The 19509-nt window shown below is 52.3% G+C and overlaps 1 protein-coding gene across 1 annotated transcript; it reads right to left on the bottom strand.

The window, feature by feature from the left end:
• Positions 1–908: 908 nt before the first annotated feature.
• Positions 909–19122, bottom strand: SLC22A14 (solute carrier family 22 member 14). The gene is given in 10 exon segments (XM_089919076.1): positions 909–4582; positions 6404–6607; positions 7220–7328; positions 9361–9575; positions 9827–9924; positions 10195–10315; positions 16330–16490; positions 17376–17535; positions 17754–17857; positions 18573–19122. Coding segments are annotated over 10 exon segments (1857 nt in total). The 5' UTR covers positions 19089–19122; the 3' UTR covers positions 909–4413.
• Between the last annotated feature and the right edge of the window lie 387 nt (positions 19123–19509).

The following is a 19509-nucleotide window of genomic DNA, read 5'->3' as shown; positions in this document are numbered from 1 at the left end:
AAAAGAAATATAAGACATAAACATTGGAAACGAAGAGATAATCTATTTAACAAGGCTGTGGATATAAAATCAATATACAAAGGTCAATTGCATTTTTATACACCAGCAGCTAATGGAAAATGAAATTAAAAAACAAAACCAAAAGATAGCTTTTAAAATAGCTTAAAAAATATCAGGTACCCAGGAGTAAAGAAAGAATACAAGACCCTCTATGGAGAAAACCATAACACTATAAACTAAAACTTTACCAAAGGACTTGAAGGAAGACCTAAATAAGTGGAGAGAAGATCTAGCATGTTCTTGGATGGGAAGACTCAACATTGTAAATTGTTCTTTGGATTCACCATAATCCCAGTGAGAACCCCAACAGGTGTTTTTCATTTTTGTTGTGGAACTTAATGACCAGACTCTAAGATTTATATGGAAATGCAAAGGGCCAAGAGAAGCCAAGACCTTTTTTTTTTTGGCTGTGCTGTGTGTGGCATGTGGGATCTTAGTTTTCCGACCAGGGATCGAACCCACGCCCCCTGCATTGGAAGCCCAAAGTCTTAACCACTGGACCGCCAGGGAGGTCCCCCAAGACCCTCTTAAAGAAAAACAATGTGGGAGAACTTGCTCCTTTGGACATCAAGACTTCAATGCACCACAGTACCCAAGATCATTGTCACAAGAAGACAAACAGGCCAATGAAACAAAAAAAACCCAGGACTTCCCTGGTGGTGCAGCGGTTGAGAGTCCACCTGCCGATGCAGGGGACGTGGGTTCGTGCCCCGGTCCGGGAAGATCCCACATGCCGCGGAGCGGCTGGGCCCGTGAGCCATGGCCGCTGAGCCTGCGTGTCCGGAGCCTGTGCTCTGCAACGGGAGAGGCCGCAACAGTGAGAGGCCCGCGTATTGCAAAAAAAAAAAAAAAAAAAAGAGAGAGAGACCCCAGGATCAAATCCACAATCACCTGATTTATGATGGCACTGAGAACAGTGGGGAAAAGACCATCTTTCCAACAAGGAATCGTGGAAAAATTAGGCATCCATATTTTTAAAAATATGAAACCATAAAAAAAGTTTTAGATAGAGTGAAATGGCAAATCAAAGAGGTAGAAGCTATTTGCAACCACATAACTGACAACAGACTCGTCAAGAACCTATAAAGTGCTCCTGCAAGTCTGTAAGAACAAGAGCAGACAACCCCAGACAAAGATGGCCAAGAGGGACTTCTCTGGTGGTCCAGTGGGTAAGACTCTGCGCTCCGAATGCAAGGGGCCGGCATGCATGCCGCAACTAAGAAGCCCACATGCCACGACTAAAAACAAAGAAAAAAAGATCCCGGGACTTCCCTGGTGGGGCAGTGGTTAAGAATCCACCTGTCAATGAAGGGGACACGGGTTCGAGCCCTGGTCCGGGAAGATCCCACATGCCGCGGAGCAACTAAGCCTGTGCGCCACAACTACTGAGCCTGTGGTCTAGAGCCCGTGAGTCACAACTACTGAAGCCCGAGCGCCTAGAGCCCGTGCTCTGCAACAAGAGAAGCCCACACACCGCAACGAAGAGTAGCCCCCATGCACCGCAACGAAGAGTAGCCCCCGCTCACCGCAACTAGAGAAAGACTGCGCGCAGCAACAAAGACCCAACGCAGCCAAAAAGAAATATATAATAAGTAAATAAATTAAAAAAGGAAAATAAAAGATCCCACATGCCACAACAAAGATCCTGCGTGCCGAAACTAAGTCCCAGCGCAGCCTACATAAATAAATAAATATAGAAAAGAAAGAAAGAAAGAAGCAAAAATGGCCAAGAGGGACTTCCTTGGCAGTCCAGTGGTTAAGACTCTGCACTTCCAATGCAGAGGGCGCAGGGGGCACAGGTTCGATCCCTGATCGGGGAACTAGGATCCCACATGCCGTGTGGCGTGGCCAGAAAAAAAAAATGGCCAAGAAACTTGACCAAGTACTTCACAAAACAGGGAATCCAAGGGTCCAATAGATTTATGGAAATGGAAGTCACGTGTGTAGTTTTACGTTTTCTGCCAGTCACGTTAAAAAAAGTTTTAAAAAATAGGTACAATTAATTTTAATATTAACTCAATATATCCAAAATGTTATCATTTTTACACATAATATAAAAAATACTGGTGACATATTTTTGGGGTTTGGTTTGGTTTTTGTACTAAGTCTTTGAAATCCAGTGTGGTTTTTTTTTGTTTTTTGGGGTTTTTTTTTGTGGTACGTGGGCCTCTCACTGTTGTGGCCTCTCCCATTGCAGAGCACAGGCTCCAGACGCGCAGGCTCAGCGGCCATGGCTCACGGGCCCAGCCGCTCCGCGGCATGTGGGATCTTCCCGGACCGGGGCACGAACCGTGTCCCCTGCATTGGCAGGCGGACTCTCAACCACTGCGCCACCAGGGAAGCCCTCCAGTGTGTTTTTTACACTCACAACACATCTCAACTCCGACTACCCACATTTCAAGCCCTCAACAGCTGTATCTGGCTAGTGGCTAGCCTATGGTCTGTTAAAGTATACAATGCCAAACTCTAGGTAATATTAGCCATTGATCAGATAAGCAAACTAGGTCCTATCTGGAACTGACTGATAAATCCTGGCCACCTAAGGAATATCTAAGTCGAGTAGGGGTGTACTAGGTCTTACCGACAGTCACCTCTTGTGGCCATGCTGTCCCATCAGTTTTCTGTCCTGACCCATCTCCTCCTACTGTTCCCTGCAGTACTGGCTGAATCCTTCCAGCAAAGCAATGTGAGATGAGGTGTTTAAACATAGCTAATATGTTGGCCATCAGAGCTCATAGACAGGCCTCCCACAGAAAGAGCAAGGGAAGCCTTTAAATTATCCTGTCGTCCTGTGAGCAGAAACTTTTCGAGACCTCTTTATCTGGGCCCTTCAAACCCCTATTTGAAGGCAATCCTGGGAAACTGGGTAAAGAACAGAGAAATCAGAAAATGATATTTTAATACATTTAGAATGGATAAACAAGGTCCTACTATATAGCACAGGGAACTATATCCAATCCCCTGGGATAAACCATAATGGAAAAGAACATAAAAAAAAAAAAAGAATTTAAGGACTTCCCTGGCGGTCCAGTAGTTAAGACGCTGTGCTTCCCTGCAGGGGGCCCAGGTTTGATCCCTGATTGGGGGAACTAGGATCCTGCATGCCACGCAGTGTGGCCAAAAAAAAAACAGAAAAAAATAAAGAATGTGTATAACTGAGTCACTTTGCTGTACAGCAGAAATTAGCATAACATTGTTAATCAACTGTACTTCAATTTAAAAAAAAAGAAAATGATATTTTAAGAGGAAGGCCTGGCACCAGCTTGTTGCTGTCCTGAAGCTTGGGAGCACGCGCCCAAAGCAGTGTGCTTGGGTCAGGGTACCAGAAGCTGTGCCCTGCTGCCCTGCTCTCCAATTCTGCCCGGGAGACCCCAGGCTCCATGAAGGCGGACATTCTTTTCTCTCCTCCCCGCAGAAGCTCCAGCGGTTAGCACCTCCCTGCAAGCTAATAATGATCTTCCAAATAAACTGAGCAGGGAGAGAAGAGCCCGCCCCTACCCTCAGGGACTCTCCTCTCAGGGAGATAGGAGGTGGAGCCCAGGGCCTGACCCAAAGATTTCCAGGTCTGACCAGTGGATGAGGAGTCCTGGGCCCTGCCTCGGGGGGGACCCCCATGCTGGCTGGGAATGCAGACTCACCCTCATGGCAGTCAGGACTGTGAGCTGGGGCTTGAGGGCTTATTCTCAGGGTGGTGGAGGTCAGAGGTCAGCCAGGATGGAATCATCAGGGGAGACACCCCCCAAGGCCGTGCTTATCTGGGAGCAGCAGAGGGAGTGAGAAAGCCCTTGTGCCATGGCACAAAAGGGAGAATTTCTCATTATTCCTTTACATTCCACCCCTGCCTTGGCAGGTGAACACACACACAGCGGGGCTGTGGAACCTGTCCTCAGCCTGCACCTGAGCGGGAAGACCACCCACACTAGCAGACGCCTGGGCTAAAAAGATGTGGGCAGCGTGGAAGCGAGTGGCGCCCTTGCCCACTCCCGGCCCTCACAGACACGGCCCACCCACACTCCCCAATCAGACAACTCCTCATCCTCAGAGGTCAGCTAAGACATTAAGGACTCTGAAAAGCCTGTCTGAACTACTCTCCTCCTGGCTTGGGCCTCTGGGTCCTCCAGACACAGCCAATTTTGACCTAGTCATCTCAAGTCCAACATGGTACCTTTATTGGAATGAATCACACCCTAGCTCCCCGAGAAGGGGCCATTTTTGGATCTCCAGGGCTGGCCTCGGGGCAGGACTGACCCTGCCCCCACCAAGCTGGACTGGGACCGGAAATCATGGTCTGAGATCCACAGCCCCAGATCCGGCCACTCAACTCCAACCCGAGATCATCTGCGGGCCTGGCCCTCAGTCCTCCTGTTTGTCTATTTCCTCTGCTCCAGATTGCAAAGACAGGTTGGAGAGACTGTCTTGGTCCACATTTGTCATCGTGGCGTTGAAAATGGTGTTCTTGGCCACTTCCTCTGTCACATCGTCACATAACATGTCCTCGCTCGACATGTCCTCGCTCAAGGTCCTGAAGAAACCATTGGAGAAAAACTCATGAGCTGCATCTTTTTGGGAGCTGAGAAAAGCAGCACCGGCCAGGCCTGGCTCTGCACTCCTGAGAGGTGGGTCTTTCCCACGCCTTGGCAGGTCCCCAGCCAAGCTTCGCCATGAGCCCGGGAGGGACCCTCACCTCCAGGAGCAGACCTGTTCCATCTCCCAACCCTAGTCAGACCCTTCACTCTTCTGCATCTTTGGGACGCTGTCCACCATCTTCATCACGAGCATTTACTGAGCACTTGCCTCGAGCCACTGTGCCAACCACTTTATTATTTTTTAATTAATTAATTAGTTAGTTAGTTATTTTTGGCCGCACCATGTGGCTTGTGGGATTTTAGTTCCCTGACCAGGGATCGAGTCCCAGGCCCTCTGCATTGAGAGTGCAAAGTCCTAACCACTAAACCGCCAGGAAATTCCTCCAACCACTTTAAATGGGTGTAACCTTCCCAAATCCCTATGAGATAGGAAGGCTCAGCTCCATGTCTTTACCTCTCTGTGCCTCAGTTTCCTCACCTGTAAAATGAGGGATAGTGACAGGACCTACCTGTCACTATCGTAGGTGGTGGTTGTTAGGATGAAATGTGAAAAGGCATGTATCTAGAACAGGACCTGACACATGGTAAATGCTCCATACAGGTTAGCTATTATTATTACTATTATTATTATGCTATCATCCCATTTTGCAAATGTAGAAACTGAGTCTCAGAAGTATTAGGTAACTTCCCTGTGCACATGCTAGGAAGTGTTAGCAGAGGTAGAAATCCAGACCCTTTGGCTCCAGAGCCTGTGTTCTTACCTACTATATTGTCACTCTGCTGCATGGCACTCCCCCTCTCTACAATGGGGCAAACGCCTATTCATCCTTCAAAGCCCTACTCAAATATCACTTTCTCTGGGAAACCTGCCCCAACTCCCCAAACTAAAGTTCCTCCCTCCTGGGGTCCCTATACGTCCTGTACATCCCTCTGTCAGAGTCCATTGGTGATAACTGTTTGCGTATCTGTCTCCCTATAAACTACGGCTTGCTTAAGCCTGGGGACTTCTTACCAGCCCTGGTACAATGCCTAGCACAGGTGGTATAAATGAGAGTTTGAAAAAGGAGGCAAGGAGGAGGGGGTGGTGGGGAGGAGGACTGAGGAAGGCCAAAGGCCCCTGTGCTATTAGCAGAGGGCACTGTAGGACATGAAGCAGCCTCTGCCCCTCCCTGTTGCTCAGGTCCAGGAAGAGAGTTCTGGGCTTTGCTGGCCCAAATCCCAGAAGGGATGGTGCTACCAATCATAACAAGCCTTCTCCAGTGGCACTAGGAGACCAGAGACCAGAAGTGCCCATGAAGCAGTTGGGTGGAGCGCATCATTTCCCACATGGGGTCCTGGGCTACTGGGGCCAAGAGGCCAGAGTCGTAAATCAAGACTGGGTCCTTTGTGAGCACCTGGGAGTTCAGAAATGAATGGAGAGGTACTCAGAGAGCTGGTTCCAAGCCAGTCCCCTGTGCCCTGGGAGGAGAGGGAGCCCTGAGTATTTCGAAGGGCGTCACCCCAGTCCAGACAGGCACCAGGGCATGAGGAAAGAAGAAGACGTGGCCCAGGCTAGGTCAGGAGAGCCAGGCAGGATGGGAGCCGGCAGAGGCTGAGCTGGACAGAGGTACGTGGCAGCATCCAGTAGAGCTAGGGAGTCTGCTGTGGACATAGAGTAGCCCTTGTATCATAGGCCCTTCTGGCAAAGGGGCAGGGATGGACAGTGCTTGAGAACGAGGCCCTGTTCTGACCAGAGCCCAGGAGCCTCACACACCTACCTTCTCTCTGGGGGAAGGTGCTTCAGGCTGTCAGGGATGGGCTGATCTTGCGTTTCTGGCAGCTTGACACAGAAGAACAAAGCCACGAAGGCTGAGATGCAGCAGAGAAAGACGGGTAGGATGGCGATGTTCTGGTTGACGACTATCAAGGACGAGATACCTTCAGCCGCCCAGACCAGAGACAGTAGCCCCAGACCTGTCGCCCTGGAAGGGGAGGTGAAAGTTCACTTGGGGGCTTCTTGGGCCCAGAGACTGGGTAGGGTGGAAAAAGGTTTTAGGGAAAACCCCACACCCTCATCTCCACCCTGTCCCAACTCACTGTGCAACCTTGGAGAATTTAGTTCTTTACTGTTGCAAGGTAGGTAGTAGTTTCTTCATGGGTCCAGGAGTGGGAAAAGTAAGACCACACACCATAGCGTGGGTATGCAGGGGAGGGTGGGGAGGAGGATACTGTAGCCATCACCAAGGGCCCCCGTGGAGAAGGGCCTGAACCTCAGAGCGGCCCAGTCACATTTCAGGCAGTCAGTGCAAGTCAGGAACTGGAGTCTGACTGCCTAGGTCCAAATCCCACTTCTGTCACCTGCTGTGTTTGACCTTGAGCCAGTGCCCTTATCTCTCTGATGTCCTGTCTGAAATAGGGTTAATGATGGTGTTAGGGGGATTTTTTTTGGTGAGGGTTAGATGGAATAACCCATGTAAATTGCTTAGCAGGGTGCCTCTCACCAGCTGATTGCCCAGTCTCAGCTGCTGTTATTCATCTTGCTATTGCCCCACACTCCCCATGCCCCCACGGCCATCACCTACCAGGCCCCCTACCTGAGGACAGTGGGGAGGAGCTCAGAAGTGTAGATGTAGAACACGGTGACCGTGGCGGCCAGGCTGAACTCTCCAAGCACGATTATCAAGACCAAGAGGGATTTCAACTCTGTGGCCAGACAATGTGGCCATCCTTCCCTCGGGGCAGGTTGGGGGGCCTGCCCACCGGCCCTCCCTCAATCCCTCTTAGAAGGCATCTGAAGGTCCACCCAGACCACCTGGTTAGCTGGCCAGCAGACTCACAGGAGGGTCAGTCTGCTAGAGGCCCAGCCAGGCCGCGAATTAATACATCTGCAGCGGGAGAGTTGGTCAGTGGAGTGGGACCTCTGTGGCCTCTCAGGCCACCATCTACTGTGTGGACTCAGCTGTTGCACCTCTGCCTCCCTGTATTCCACATGTTCACCCAGCTTCACCCACCCCACGGCCAGCTCTTCCTGAAGCATCCACTCAGCCCCAGGCCTGCGCCTTGTGTGCCGGGCTCCCTGCTCAGGGCTCTCCCCACTTCCCCTTCATTCTCTGCAAGCCTGGTCCCTGGGGCCCGAACAGCTAGACGTTCCGGGATGCCCAACTCCAGACACGTACATTGGAGGAGGAAGAAAAGAGCCTGGGAAATACCCTTCCTCAGGCCTGGGGAAGCTGGGAGCTGGACCCCCTGCTCACTGACCTGGAGCCAGGAGTTTCAGCTCCTTCCCTATCAGCCTCTGCTGGACCCTGCCCCAGGCCTCCCCACTCCCCACTTTGGGTCTGGCTTTACTTGGCTCTGGGATGAAACCGGAGATCTAATTTTATATATTGGGGATTTTCCTCCTAGTTTCTCTCACACATGTGAGAGTTTCAGACATTTCTGCTTGACTCATTATAGACCCACTTTTTTAAAAAAACACCAGACAATAGAAATTGAACAATGGCTTTGTTTCCCCCATCTTCTTTTAGCCTGTCAACACTGTCAACATCTGGGAGAGGAAGAGTCCAGGTCAAGACACACAAAATTCCAGACCCCAGGGAAAGTGAGGGAGCCCCTTGAGGTGGACCCCGCATCCAGGCTCCGCCATCCCGGCCCCAGTGGCTGAGGGGGCTCTTGCGGTCAGCAATTCTGATCAGGTGAATGAACACTGACATCTTTTTTTCTTGGCCATGCCACATGGCTTGCGGGATTAGGATTAGCTCCCTGACCGGGGACTGAACCTGGGGCCCCCTGCAATGGAAGCTCGAAGTCCTAACCACTGGGCCGGCAGGATATTCCCAACACTGACATCTTTTTTTTTTTTGCGGTACGCGGGCCTCTCACTGTTGTGGCCTCTCCCGCTGCGGAGCACAGGCTCCGGACGCGCAGGCTCAGCGGCCATGGCTCACGGGCCCAGCCACTCCGTGGCATGTGGGATCTTCCTGGACCGGGGCACGAACCTGTGTCCCCTGCATCGGAAGGCGGACTCTCAACCACTGCGCCACCAGGGAAGCCCCCAACACTGACATCTTAATGTCCACATCCTCAGCCCCGCCACACTCTTCTAGCCTTGTGACCTGGAGCATATGCATTGTCTTAAGGTTCTTTGAAATTCTGAAAATATTGCCAGCCCACCCTCCCGTTTCCTTCCCTAGTTCTGAGTTGACAGGGTGCAGGGCACTGTGCCCGCCCTGGGAAGGAGTGGCCTCCATGCAAGAATTGTTCCTGAGAGTTTGGCCCAATGTTACACTCAATCTTCAGTGGGCAAGTGATCTTTTCCTGGTGAGACTACAGATGAGACAGGGCAGCGGTAGCAGTTGAAGGACTACTTTTGCTGCATCTGTTCACATTTAATTATTGACAGGGGTTGGAATCAGGCAGAAGAAGGCTGCCCACTCTCCTGCACAAGGACGATTCCTCTGGACAGCACGTCCTCCCTTCCCAGGTCTCTGGGAGCTGCAAGCGCCCTGTTTGGGATACCCCCTCCCCTCCGAGAGGGCAGTGCTCTAGAGAATGGCCCCTGCTCAGGACATGCAGGGGCCTCTGTAGGGCAGGTGGGGTCTGGATGCATGAGGCTAACTGCCAAGGTGTTTTGTTGGCTGGATAGGGGCAGGAGGCAGGAGGCAGGGGTTTGAGGAAGCTGGAAGGCCGGGGGTGGCATCAGGGAGGTGAAGTGGGAGGTTAGGGGAAGCTGTACCTTAGGGGAGCAGAAGGCTAAGGAAGCACATGAGGGCACCTTGGAAGAAAGTCAAAATCAGGCTTCGCTTCCTCTTCAACTGCTCAAGGAGAAAGATGCAGCACAGCCGGGCGGGCACCTCCATCATGCCAGGAATCACTTGTGTGAAGTGGATGTTCACTCCCAATTCCTTCATCCTGAGGCTCAGCATGTAACAGTTGCAACCGATAGCAAACCTGGAATTCACTGCCAGAAGAGAGACACTTAGAGAAAAAGACACCTACAGAAAGCCGGGGCCAGGAATAAAGACAGAGGCAGAGGAGAGCGCAGCAGGGTGGCAATGGAGAGAGAAAGGAGCACAGAGATCTGGGCTCTGCAGGCTGCACCAGGGTCCTCAGGCCATGCTCCCCCTGCAGCCTGCCCACGCCCATCGTCTCCCTGTACCCCTGGCCTGCAAGGCCGTTTGCAGTCCCTGCTGGGTACTCACCACATGCTGCACATCACCAAGGTCACCTTGCGGAGGTGCCTGTTGCTATAGAAGTCCAGGATAGAGGCCGTAGTCACCTTCTCTCCAGGCAGCTGCAGCTACAGGACAAGCAGGACCAGCCAGAGGCAGGGCTGAGACCCCAGCTTGCTCCTTCCCCCAACAGGACTCACGAGACCCCCCTGCCCCCCACAGGGCCAGCCTGGCCTCTGTCTTTCCCCTGGCAGGGCTTGATTTTGCTGTCACCATACTCCTCAAGCAGTGGGCTGGGGATACCCTTTGGGCCGAGGTCCTACCTGAAAGGATGAGGAGGGAAGAGGCCCTTGCATAGCCCCCTGCCCTGGTCCCACTCTAGGCCTGAAGCTTCTTACCTTATCCAGCAGACTTGAAGGAACGGTCTTCTTGTTCACACCAGCTGCATAGCACAGCACCTGCTTGGCCTCTTTCAGCTTCCCTTTCATCATCAGCCACCGTGGGGACTCTGGGAGAATCCTGCATGGCCCGCCCCTCTCTTACCCATCACTCCAAGATGCTCCGCAGACCCAAGGTGGCACCATCCCAGCCTCAGTGGTGGCCATCCTGCTCCAGCATGAGGTGACTCAGATGTTGGAGGCCCTGAAGGCGGCCATCAACCTTGGCCTCCCTCGCCCACCCTCGGCAGTCAGCCCGTCCCCTGCCCAAGCCATACACAGTACCCACTGCTGCTCAGTGACACCCTGCCCACTGGCTGCCTCTGCACTACAGCTTCCTTTCCTCGGGGCCACCTCTAAGAGCTGTTTTCTATCTTGGGGGTTGTCCCCACCTGCCAGGCATACTGTCCTCCCCGTCTACACCTGCTATTAGAGCCTCGTTCTTGTAGTTGGGGAATTCTCCTGTTTCCTCTCCATCTCCTAATAGCCTGGAGAGTACAGGGGAAGGACCCCAGGGCCCAGCCCCTGCCTCAGTGAATGGAGGTCTCCACTCTGGCTCATCTCGCCGCCACATCTCCCATTGCCTTTGACCTCAAAATAACCCTAGGCCCCTGGTTCTTCCTACCAGGTTGAAGAATCCATACAGATTAACATTTAAAGCACTTCTTAAGTGCCCTTATCTTATCAGTTTGTTAATCCCCCCCCCAAGCCCTGACCTAGTATGATTATTCCCATTTTATTCTCAGTCTCTGGGAGTAAGGGCTTGCCCAAGGTCACAGAGTCAGAGCTAGTATGAACCCGATAAGGCACTCTTGACAAACTATGCCATCAGCCCCTGCTGTGTTCTTGCAACTGTCCCTCCTCCCGCCTCAGCCTGGACTCTGTGGCTGGTCACTGTACACACACACACCCAGGACTCTAGAGACAACGTCAACCCCTCTACCTGCCCCTGCTCCTATTCCCCCCAGACCCAGGGGCCAGCAACCAGTCACCCTGTTATCCTTCTCCACTCTAAGGCTGCAAAACAGTCCTCAAGAAAGTCACCAAGGGTCTTCCCTGGTGGCACAGTGGTTAAGAATCTGCCTGCCAATGCAGGGGACACAGGTTCGAGCCCTGGTCCAGGAAGATCCCACATGCCGCGGATCAACTAAGCCTGTGCACCACAACTACTGAGCCTGCGCTCTAGAGCCCGCGAGCCACAACTACTGAAGCCCACGCTCTCTAGGGCCTGCGTGCCACAACTACTGAGTCCGCGTGCTGCAACTACTGAGGCCCGCCCTAGAGCCCGTGCTCTGCAACAAGAGAAGCCACCGCAATGAGAAGCCCGCGCACCGCAACAAAGAGCAGCCCCCGCTCGCTGCAACTAGAGAAAGCCTGCATGCAGCAGTGAAGACCCAAACGCAGCCAGAAAACAAAACCAAACAAACAAAACTCTGTCTCTGAAATTCAATTTGGCACTGGTGCACAGAGGGCGAGTTTTTGGCATCAAGGCTGAGGAAGAAGAGAGGCATCAATAGCAGGGACAAGGCTGAGGGTAAATAGGGGAACTGAGCAGAAGTCCCATGATGATAAAAAGGGTACCAGCCTCCAGCTCCACTGGGGAGCAGAGCAGCCTGAGCCGGGCAACTCACTGGCTTTGGGATCCCTCAGGGAAAAGGTACCTGACATTTGAGCATCCAGTAGTACTGGTTCTCAAAGTGTGATTGTAAGGTCGGATCTTAACAAACGGCACCTCGAAACAGAGGAAAGCTTCAAGTGAGCTTTATTAGGGAGCGCTCCCGGGTGAGGTTCACTGGTCCCAGAGAAAGAGGCCAGAGAAGTCGCACCCGGGCGAGGGTTGGGCAAGATTTTATAGCGGAAGAAGGGAAAGGGGTGTGGTGAATCTGGGAGGGCGCAGGGTATTCCTTATTTGGTGCTCTTTTCGGGTATCCTGGGGGACCGTTAGTCCCGCCCCTCAAAAGGTGGGAAGGCTGGGCCGGGTGCAAAGTCCCCAGGTCAGTTCCTGGAACTGGGTGGTCCGGAAAGTCTCCAGGTCAGTTTCTGGAACTGGGTGGTCCGGAAAGTCTCCAGGTCAGTTTCTGGAACTGGGTGGTCCGGAGAGTTTCGGTCTGATGTAACCTGTGAATCTGATTGTGTTCCCCTGCCTCGGGCCAGTTGGCCTTACAGTGATCAGTGGATCAACCACATCAGCATCATCTGGGAACTTGCTGGAAATGCAGGTCTTCAGGCCCCATCCCAGTCCTACTGAGCCAGAAACTCTGGGAGCAGGGCCCTATCCTCAATGTTTTAACAAGTCCCCAGGTGATTCTGATGCTCCAATCAATTTGCAATCTATTGCCCTAAAGGATTACCAGTCAACGAGCTCCTGCGCAGTTTTCCCCATTAGCTTCTTAGTGACTTACTCTTAAATAAGGAAGGATGGGGGCTTCCCTGGTGGCGCAGTGGTTGAGAGTCCGCCTGCCGATGCAGGGGACACGGGTTCGTGCCCCGGTCTGGGAAGATCCCACATGCCGCGGAGCAGGTGGGCCCGTGAGCCATGGCCGCTGAGCCTGCGTGCCCGGAGACTGTGCTCCGCAACGGGAGAGGCCACAACAGTGACAGGCCCACGTACCGCAAAAAAAAAAAAAAAAAAGAAAGGATGATCCAAGGTCACCAAATAGTAAAGAAAACCTCTCCAATTAAAAAGGGCCCAAAATAAGTTAAAAAAAATGGACCCCAGAGGACACAGATAATGTAGGGGACAGGAGAGAAAAAAGGAAACTCTGACTTGTATCCTCAAAACCACTTGAAAACTTCCCTGGCAGTCCAGTGGTTAAGACACTGCACTTCCAATGCAGGGGCCACGGGTGTGATCCCTGCTTAGGAAATTAAGAGCCCACATGCCATGCACGGCGTGGCCAAAAAAAACCGTTTGAGAATGTTTTGCAGTTTTATTTTCATAAAACAAATTCCAGGGCTTCCCTGGTAGCTCAGTGGTTAAGAATCCGCCTGCCAATGCAGGGCACATGGGTTCGAGCCCTGGTCCAGGAAGATCCCACATGCTGCGGAGCAGCTAAGCCTGTGCACCACAACTACTGAGCCTGCGCTCTGGAGCCTGAGAGCCACAACTACTGAGCCCACGTGCCACAACTACTGAAGCCTGTGCGCATACAGCCCGTGCTCTGCAACAAGAGAAGCCACCGCAATGAGAAGCCCGCGCACTGCAATGAAGAGTAGCCCCCGCTTGCCGCAACTAGAGAAAGCCCGCGCGTGCAGCAACGAAGACCCAACACAGCCAAAAAATAAATAAATAAAATAAAATTTTAAAAAATCCAAATGCTATCACGAAAAAAATGAAATCAGAGAAAAGGAAGAGTGGTATAATCGAATGTAACGTGGAACTTTTTTGCCTGGAATTTCAGCTAAGTCCCAAAGCTAGTAAGAATGGCTGATAACCTCACCTTCTAAAGAGAGGTGTTACCACATTCAGGAGAGGACTTATTAAAGAAATAATAATAATATAAAACAGCCCAGCAGCCACCTCCCTTAGCCACCGAGAAAGGCTGGAAATTTCCTGTTCATGGAAGTGAGAAGGCACTAAGCCTGGTGAAGGGCACTGCCTTAGAGAAAGGGAGCCTGTCCTTCCATCCTCTGGCTGGAGCTTGCTGAAACTTGTGGGCTTGCCATGGTACCTGTACTCTAGACAGAAGAGTTTCTGGTAGAGTCCTTGTGTGTCTCCTGAATTTGGAGGACTTACACAAACCCAGAGACTGGGGTCCCTTCTCCCTCTGGGTATGGTCATGCAGGAGGTTGGTGTGAGCAGCCCACAGTGGCAGCCTGCAGGGTGGGGGCCAATGAGTTTTTAGCCAAGTGGACCCTGATGTCTTGAAGGCACCCCGTGTGCTAGGGCGAGAAGACCTCTGCAGAAAGAGGCTATGGGGTGAACTGCTAGGGACAGGAGCTGGAGGAAGTCACAAAGACAGTGCCTGGAGCATTTGGAAATGCCAACACTCTGAAGACCCACAGATGGGCTCCTGGGGCGTTTGAACATCTGCCCTACGGAGGACACTGACCATTGATGACACATCTTTTGTCATTTTTCTCTGATGCTGGGAACCTGGAATATCAGAGCAGGGAGACAGAGGAGGAAAGCAAAGGTCAGAACAGACTAGGCTGAGCTACCTAGCCACCAGGGAGAAGGTGTGAACTGGACATAAGACCAAGTTTTAAATGGGGACATGACTGGATTTTTTAATGACTGCCAGTGAAGCTTAATGATCAAAATGAGACTTTTTCTTACAACCAAGAATGATGGGAAAGAGACACAACCTGCCCAAGATATTGTCAAGTGTCAGGCGAGGGACAGCTGACAGGACATGTCTGCAGGTGGTGGTTGAAGAAAAATTGTGCCCCATTCAATAAGCTGTCTACTCATAGAATGTAGAACTATGTAGACATTGGCTGGAAGAAAGCCCTAAGGGAGATCAGTGTGATGGCTTCTGGGAAAGGATCTGAGGGCTGAGGGGAGCTGAAATTGTTGACTTGTTTTCCATCACAAACCTTTTGATACTACTTAATTTTTAACCATAGGCATCAATTGCATTAATTACATTTTTAAAAATGTTTTAAGATCAAGTCATGAGGGGGTGGTGGTGGGATGAATTGGGAGATTGGGACTGACATAGATACACGAATATGTATAAAATAGTACTTCACTTTGCTGTACAGTAGAAACTAACACAACATTGTAAAACAACTATACCTCCCCCCCAACACCAAAAAAAAATAGATCAAGTCATGCAACCCTCTTTCCCAGCTACATGCCATGCTACCTGGCATCAACTGGGTCCAGGTCCTCACACTCATTAGGGGTATCTCAACGACTGTTAAAGCTGGTCTCCAGCTTCTGCACAATTTGGAAGGTCTCCAAGCCACCTATGTGCTCTCACTTTTAACTGGTAACCCCAATTCTTACAATCCATATTGTGTACGGTGCAGTGGTTAAAATGCAGGGGCTTTGGAGCCAGACAGGCTGAGTCAAATCCCAGGTCTCCCACTTTTTAGCTGTGTGACCTTGGGCAAGTTATTCTGACCCTCTGAAGCCTCTTCCCTCACCCCTCCCTCCAGCCTCTGGGACATGAGACTCACGCCCATCTTGTCAAGATAACATGTGATCATGTCAAGGTTCAGTGTGATCATTTCTTCACCCAGAGCTGCCTAACCCTTAACAAGGTGATTTCCGCTGGCTCTCTCTCACCTCCCTATCTGCCTTCTCTTCCGTTCCTCTCCTTTTTTTTTGCGGTACGCGGGCCTCTCACTGTTGTGGCCTCTCCCGTTGCAGAGCACAGGCTCCGGACGCGCAGGCTCAGCGGCCATGGCTCACGGGCCCAGCCGCTCCACGGCATGTGGGATCTTCCCGGGCCGGGGCACGAACCCGTGTCCCCTGCATCGGCAGGTGGACTCTCAACCACTGCGCCACCAGGGAAGCCCCGTTCCTCTCCTTTTGCCACCTGCCCATAGTAAGCAGTGCCATCTTGCTCTTGTGCCCAGTCCCTCCTCATTACTCCTCCAAGTTTTGCTCCATCAGTTGTCCCTTCGTAGCTTCAGTCTTTCAGGTCTGTGACTCCCCTACAATTAAAAACATCAGAGACCCTTCCCTGACTCTGCCTTAGCTGCCCACAGACGTCCTCACTTTCCCCCTGCCTGCCTCAGCCCAACACTGGGAAAGTGTCACCTCCTGGATGGATATATTTTTTCAGTTCCTCCTCACTCCTCAACCTCCTGCCACTCTGCGGAAGCCACGTCAAGGTCACTAAGGCCAACAGACCCTTCTCCAGCCTCACCTTTCTTGCCGTCAACCCTGACCATTCCCTTGTCCTCGAACTCTTGCCTTTCAACACCTTTCCTTCTGGTTTTCTGACCACCTCTCTGACATCTCTTTGAGGATATCCTCTGATGGGGTTAATGCTGGGGTTCCAGAGGCTCTGCCCTTGGCTCCCCATACACTTCCTCCCAGGGAAAATCCCACCCACTCCAGCCCTTCAAGGACCCTCCACACCCCTCAACCTCCAGCCCAACAGACCCACCCCTGTGCATGCCCTGTATTCGTTTGCTCACCAGATATAAGAGATGAAGGGGAACACAGGTGCCCCACTCACCAGAAACAGCAGCCGCCAGTGGGGAAGGCTGTAGGCAAGTCCTGTCAGGAACATGACCCCCATAGCGAAAAAGCAGTGTCCCAGTATGATGGCGTGGGCCTGGTGCATGCCCACTAGCCACTCAGTGTGCAGAGGCCAAGAGGACAAGATCATAATCAGCTCAGGGTACCCAGGGCTGCCCCTGCCCCCAGCCTTCTGAGATGCCCCAGCCCTGCTCAGGATCCGGGTCCAGAGACAGCACTTCAAAGCCAGGCATAGTGCCTCTGCGCCCCCAGGGCACACTTGCCTGGGCTCCAAACCACAGACATAGCCTCCAGTCTGTCATCAACTTGGCTGTTCCCTTGGAACACCTCCCCCTGACCACACGCCTGTCATTGAGAAGCTCTGGCCCTGGGTACAGCACCTCACATGTGGCCTGACACAGGCAAGGCGAGATATCACTGTCCTTGTCTTGGTTCTTAGTGTATCAGTGCTTTGGCCACCTAGACCCCGGCCTTTGTGGAGGACCCAGTTCCCTCTGGCTGGGCTCTGAAAATTTCCCAATGAGAAACGGGAGCAGGGTTCCCCAGCAGGTTCCTGTGAGGCTGAATAAATGTACGGGCACTTGGGAATTTTGCATCACACAGGCCTGGGGTGGAATCCCAGTTCCTTCACTGAACTGCCGTGTGACCCTGAGTAAGTTGGTTAACTTCCTGAGGCTCAAGTATCCTCCTGAGCTAAAGGAATAATAGATTAGTGCCTACCGAACAGACAGTTGCCAGGATGAAAGGAGGCAACACATATAGAGGGCTTAGCAGCTACCTGGCCCAGGTGTGGGAAGCAAGGGGTATGAAGGGGGGATGTGTGGGGTACCAGGGGGATGACAGTGCAAGGGCAGTGTGGGCACAGATTCTCTGCCATCTCTAGGCCTCCACAGCCTGCCTGACTGGGCCACAACTCCCCCTGTCCTGCGGGCTCCCAGTAGGTACACGCACGCCCCGCCCGCCCCCGCCCCCGCCCCCCCACCTCACTTAAAGACGCGCTGCTGATGGCGTAGCCCACCGCAGCTTGGGACACGCCAAAGCGGAAGAACAGATATTGGTGAAAGCTGTTGACAAAGGCTGTCCCGAAGCCGAAGATGATCAGTCCCAGCAGCGACAGCAGGATGCTTGGGTGGTGGCCCAGCCTGCGCGCGTGGAAGGGAGGGGAGACTGCGCCAAGTGCATGGACCTATGTGGCTGGCCCCAGCCCGCTCCCAGCACCAAGACCAGGCCCCGAGCCGTACACTCGCCTCCGGAGGGCCCCTACCCTTGCCTCCCCTAAAATGAGACCCTTCAGCTCTGAATGGCCACAAGGAGGAGGCAGGGGTGTCCCGGGGACCAGAGGGAACTCTGGAAGACTTACTTGTCAGTTATGAACCCGAAGAGGAAAGACCCTGTCAAGAGTCCCGCCAAGTACATGTTCTGCACGATTTCCGGGTTCGGTTCCTTGCCACACACCAAGTCAAACTGGGGGTTATATGCAGGGATTGGCCACAGGCCTCCATCCAGGGCCTTCTAGGTTGAGACTGAGCCTCCACCCAGGGTGGGCCTTTAGGCAGAAGGGGCCTGGGACAGGGGCAGGTAACTGTGTGCAGCATGCCTCAGCTCTGTTACCTCTGCATCCCATCCTGCATCTGGCAGACTCTAGGAGTTAGACCTGGAGAGAGGGACCAGAGACACAGGCCAAGAAGGGGGCTGGGTGAAGAGGTAACCGAGCAAAGGCTAGAATCACCCAAGACCCTTTTCCAAGTACAGATGCTAGGCCTCACCCTAGAGAATCAAACTGGGCAGGTCTGTGCTGTGAAGGGCCCAGGTAGCAGCTTAGGCTGAGAAACTCCATAAGAGGTACCAGATCAAAGATGCTTCTTTCCCCAGTTCCCTAATTTCTGTGATTTCAGAGGGCAGAGCCACAACTACAGAAGCAATTCCCTGGGCAGGTGGCAAACCCTGCCACCTGACATCTTCCCCTAGTCCCCAATCTACTCTAGCTTCCTGGCTAAGACCTGTAAGACCAGGGCTGGGCAGCAGGAATCCTGTTTCTGCCTTGGCCCTGCCTCTGCGGGTTGACCTTGGGCCAATTGCTTCCCTTCCCTGAGCCTCAGTTTCCCCACCTGTTCAGTGAGGGTGAGGGCAAATCTCTGGGGTCCTGGGTTAGCTACAGACAACTCTGGACAAGGCATACCTCATTGATCAGTGATCGCTTCTTGACCTCAGGATAGATCCACCCATCTTGACATGAGTCTCTGCGGTTGAGCCCAAAATGGATGATAGAATCCAGAATCCAGTCCACAGGCAAGTACATGAGGCAAGTCAGGAAACTGCCATTGGGTGCTCGGGGCAGGGTCAGATTCAGCCGCTCAGACTCTGTCAGGTTGGGGCCCACTGCCAGTATCCAGCTGGTGTTGCAATAGGGCTTCTGTGGTGTGAACATGAAGATGTCAGCAAACAATAAGAAGGTAGACAGGATGTTGGGAATGAAGGTGAGGGCCACCAGCCTCCACTGGAATGTGCCAAACTCCCCTACTGCATCCATGATGGTGGCAAACTTATCATCTTGCTTGGCTTCTATGGCCCTCAATCTGCGTAATAGCATGTCCAGAGAACAGGAACGGGGGCTTTCTGCTGCCCCATGTTGGTGGAAGCTCCTGAGATGATGCTGGGATTTGAACTCTACCTTGAAGTTGTTTTCCTTTGCCATCTGTTCAAAGAGAGGATGCAGCTCAGTCTTCACTGACACCACTTCTCAGATATCATAGGCCAGCGTGGGAGGCACTGGCCAGAAACTGGCTTGAAACAGTTTGGATCCCAACCTTGATGTTCTCTGTACTTCCCTCCTTTGCTTCTGAAATTTCTTAATTTGTCCCCCATTGGCCCACCCATCCCTGATGTGTATAGAGCACTTAAGATTTTTTAATGTTTTAGAAAACACTCTGCTTCTGTTATCATGAATGACTAAATTCTGAGGAGCTCTCCTGCAACTTCCCCACAATGGAAACTTTGTTTACACACACACTGAGGTACCACCAGTCTTGCAAAAGGTAGGAGAGGTCTCCAGGGACCATTCCTTAAAAAAAAAAAAAACAGGGACTTCCCTGGTGGTGAAGTGGTTAAGAATCCGC

This window comes from Delphinapterus leucas, chromosome 10, assembly GCF_059928025.1.
Source record: "Delphinapterus leucas isolate spDelLeu-1000000601 "Yukka" chromosome 10, BTC_Dleu_Yukka2, whole genome shotgun sequence".
Lineage (NCBI taxonomy): Eukaryota > Metazoa > Chordata > Mammalia > Artiodactyla > Monodontidae > Delphinapterus > Delphinapterus leucas.
Note: the sequence above shows the minus strand (reverse complement) of the source record. Positions and strands in the feature narration are given on the sequence as shown.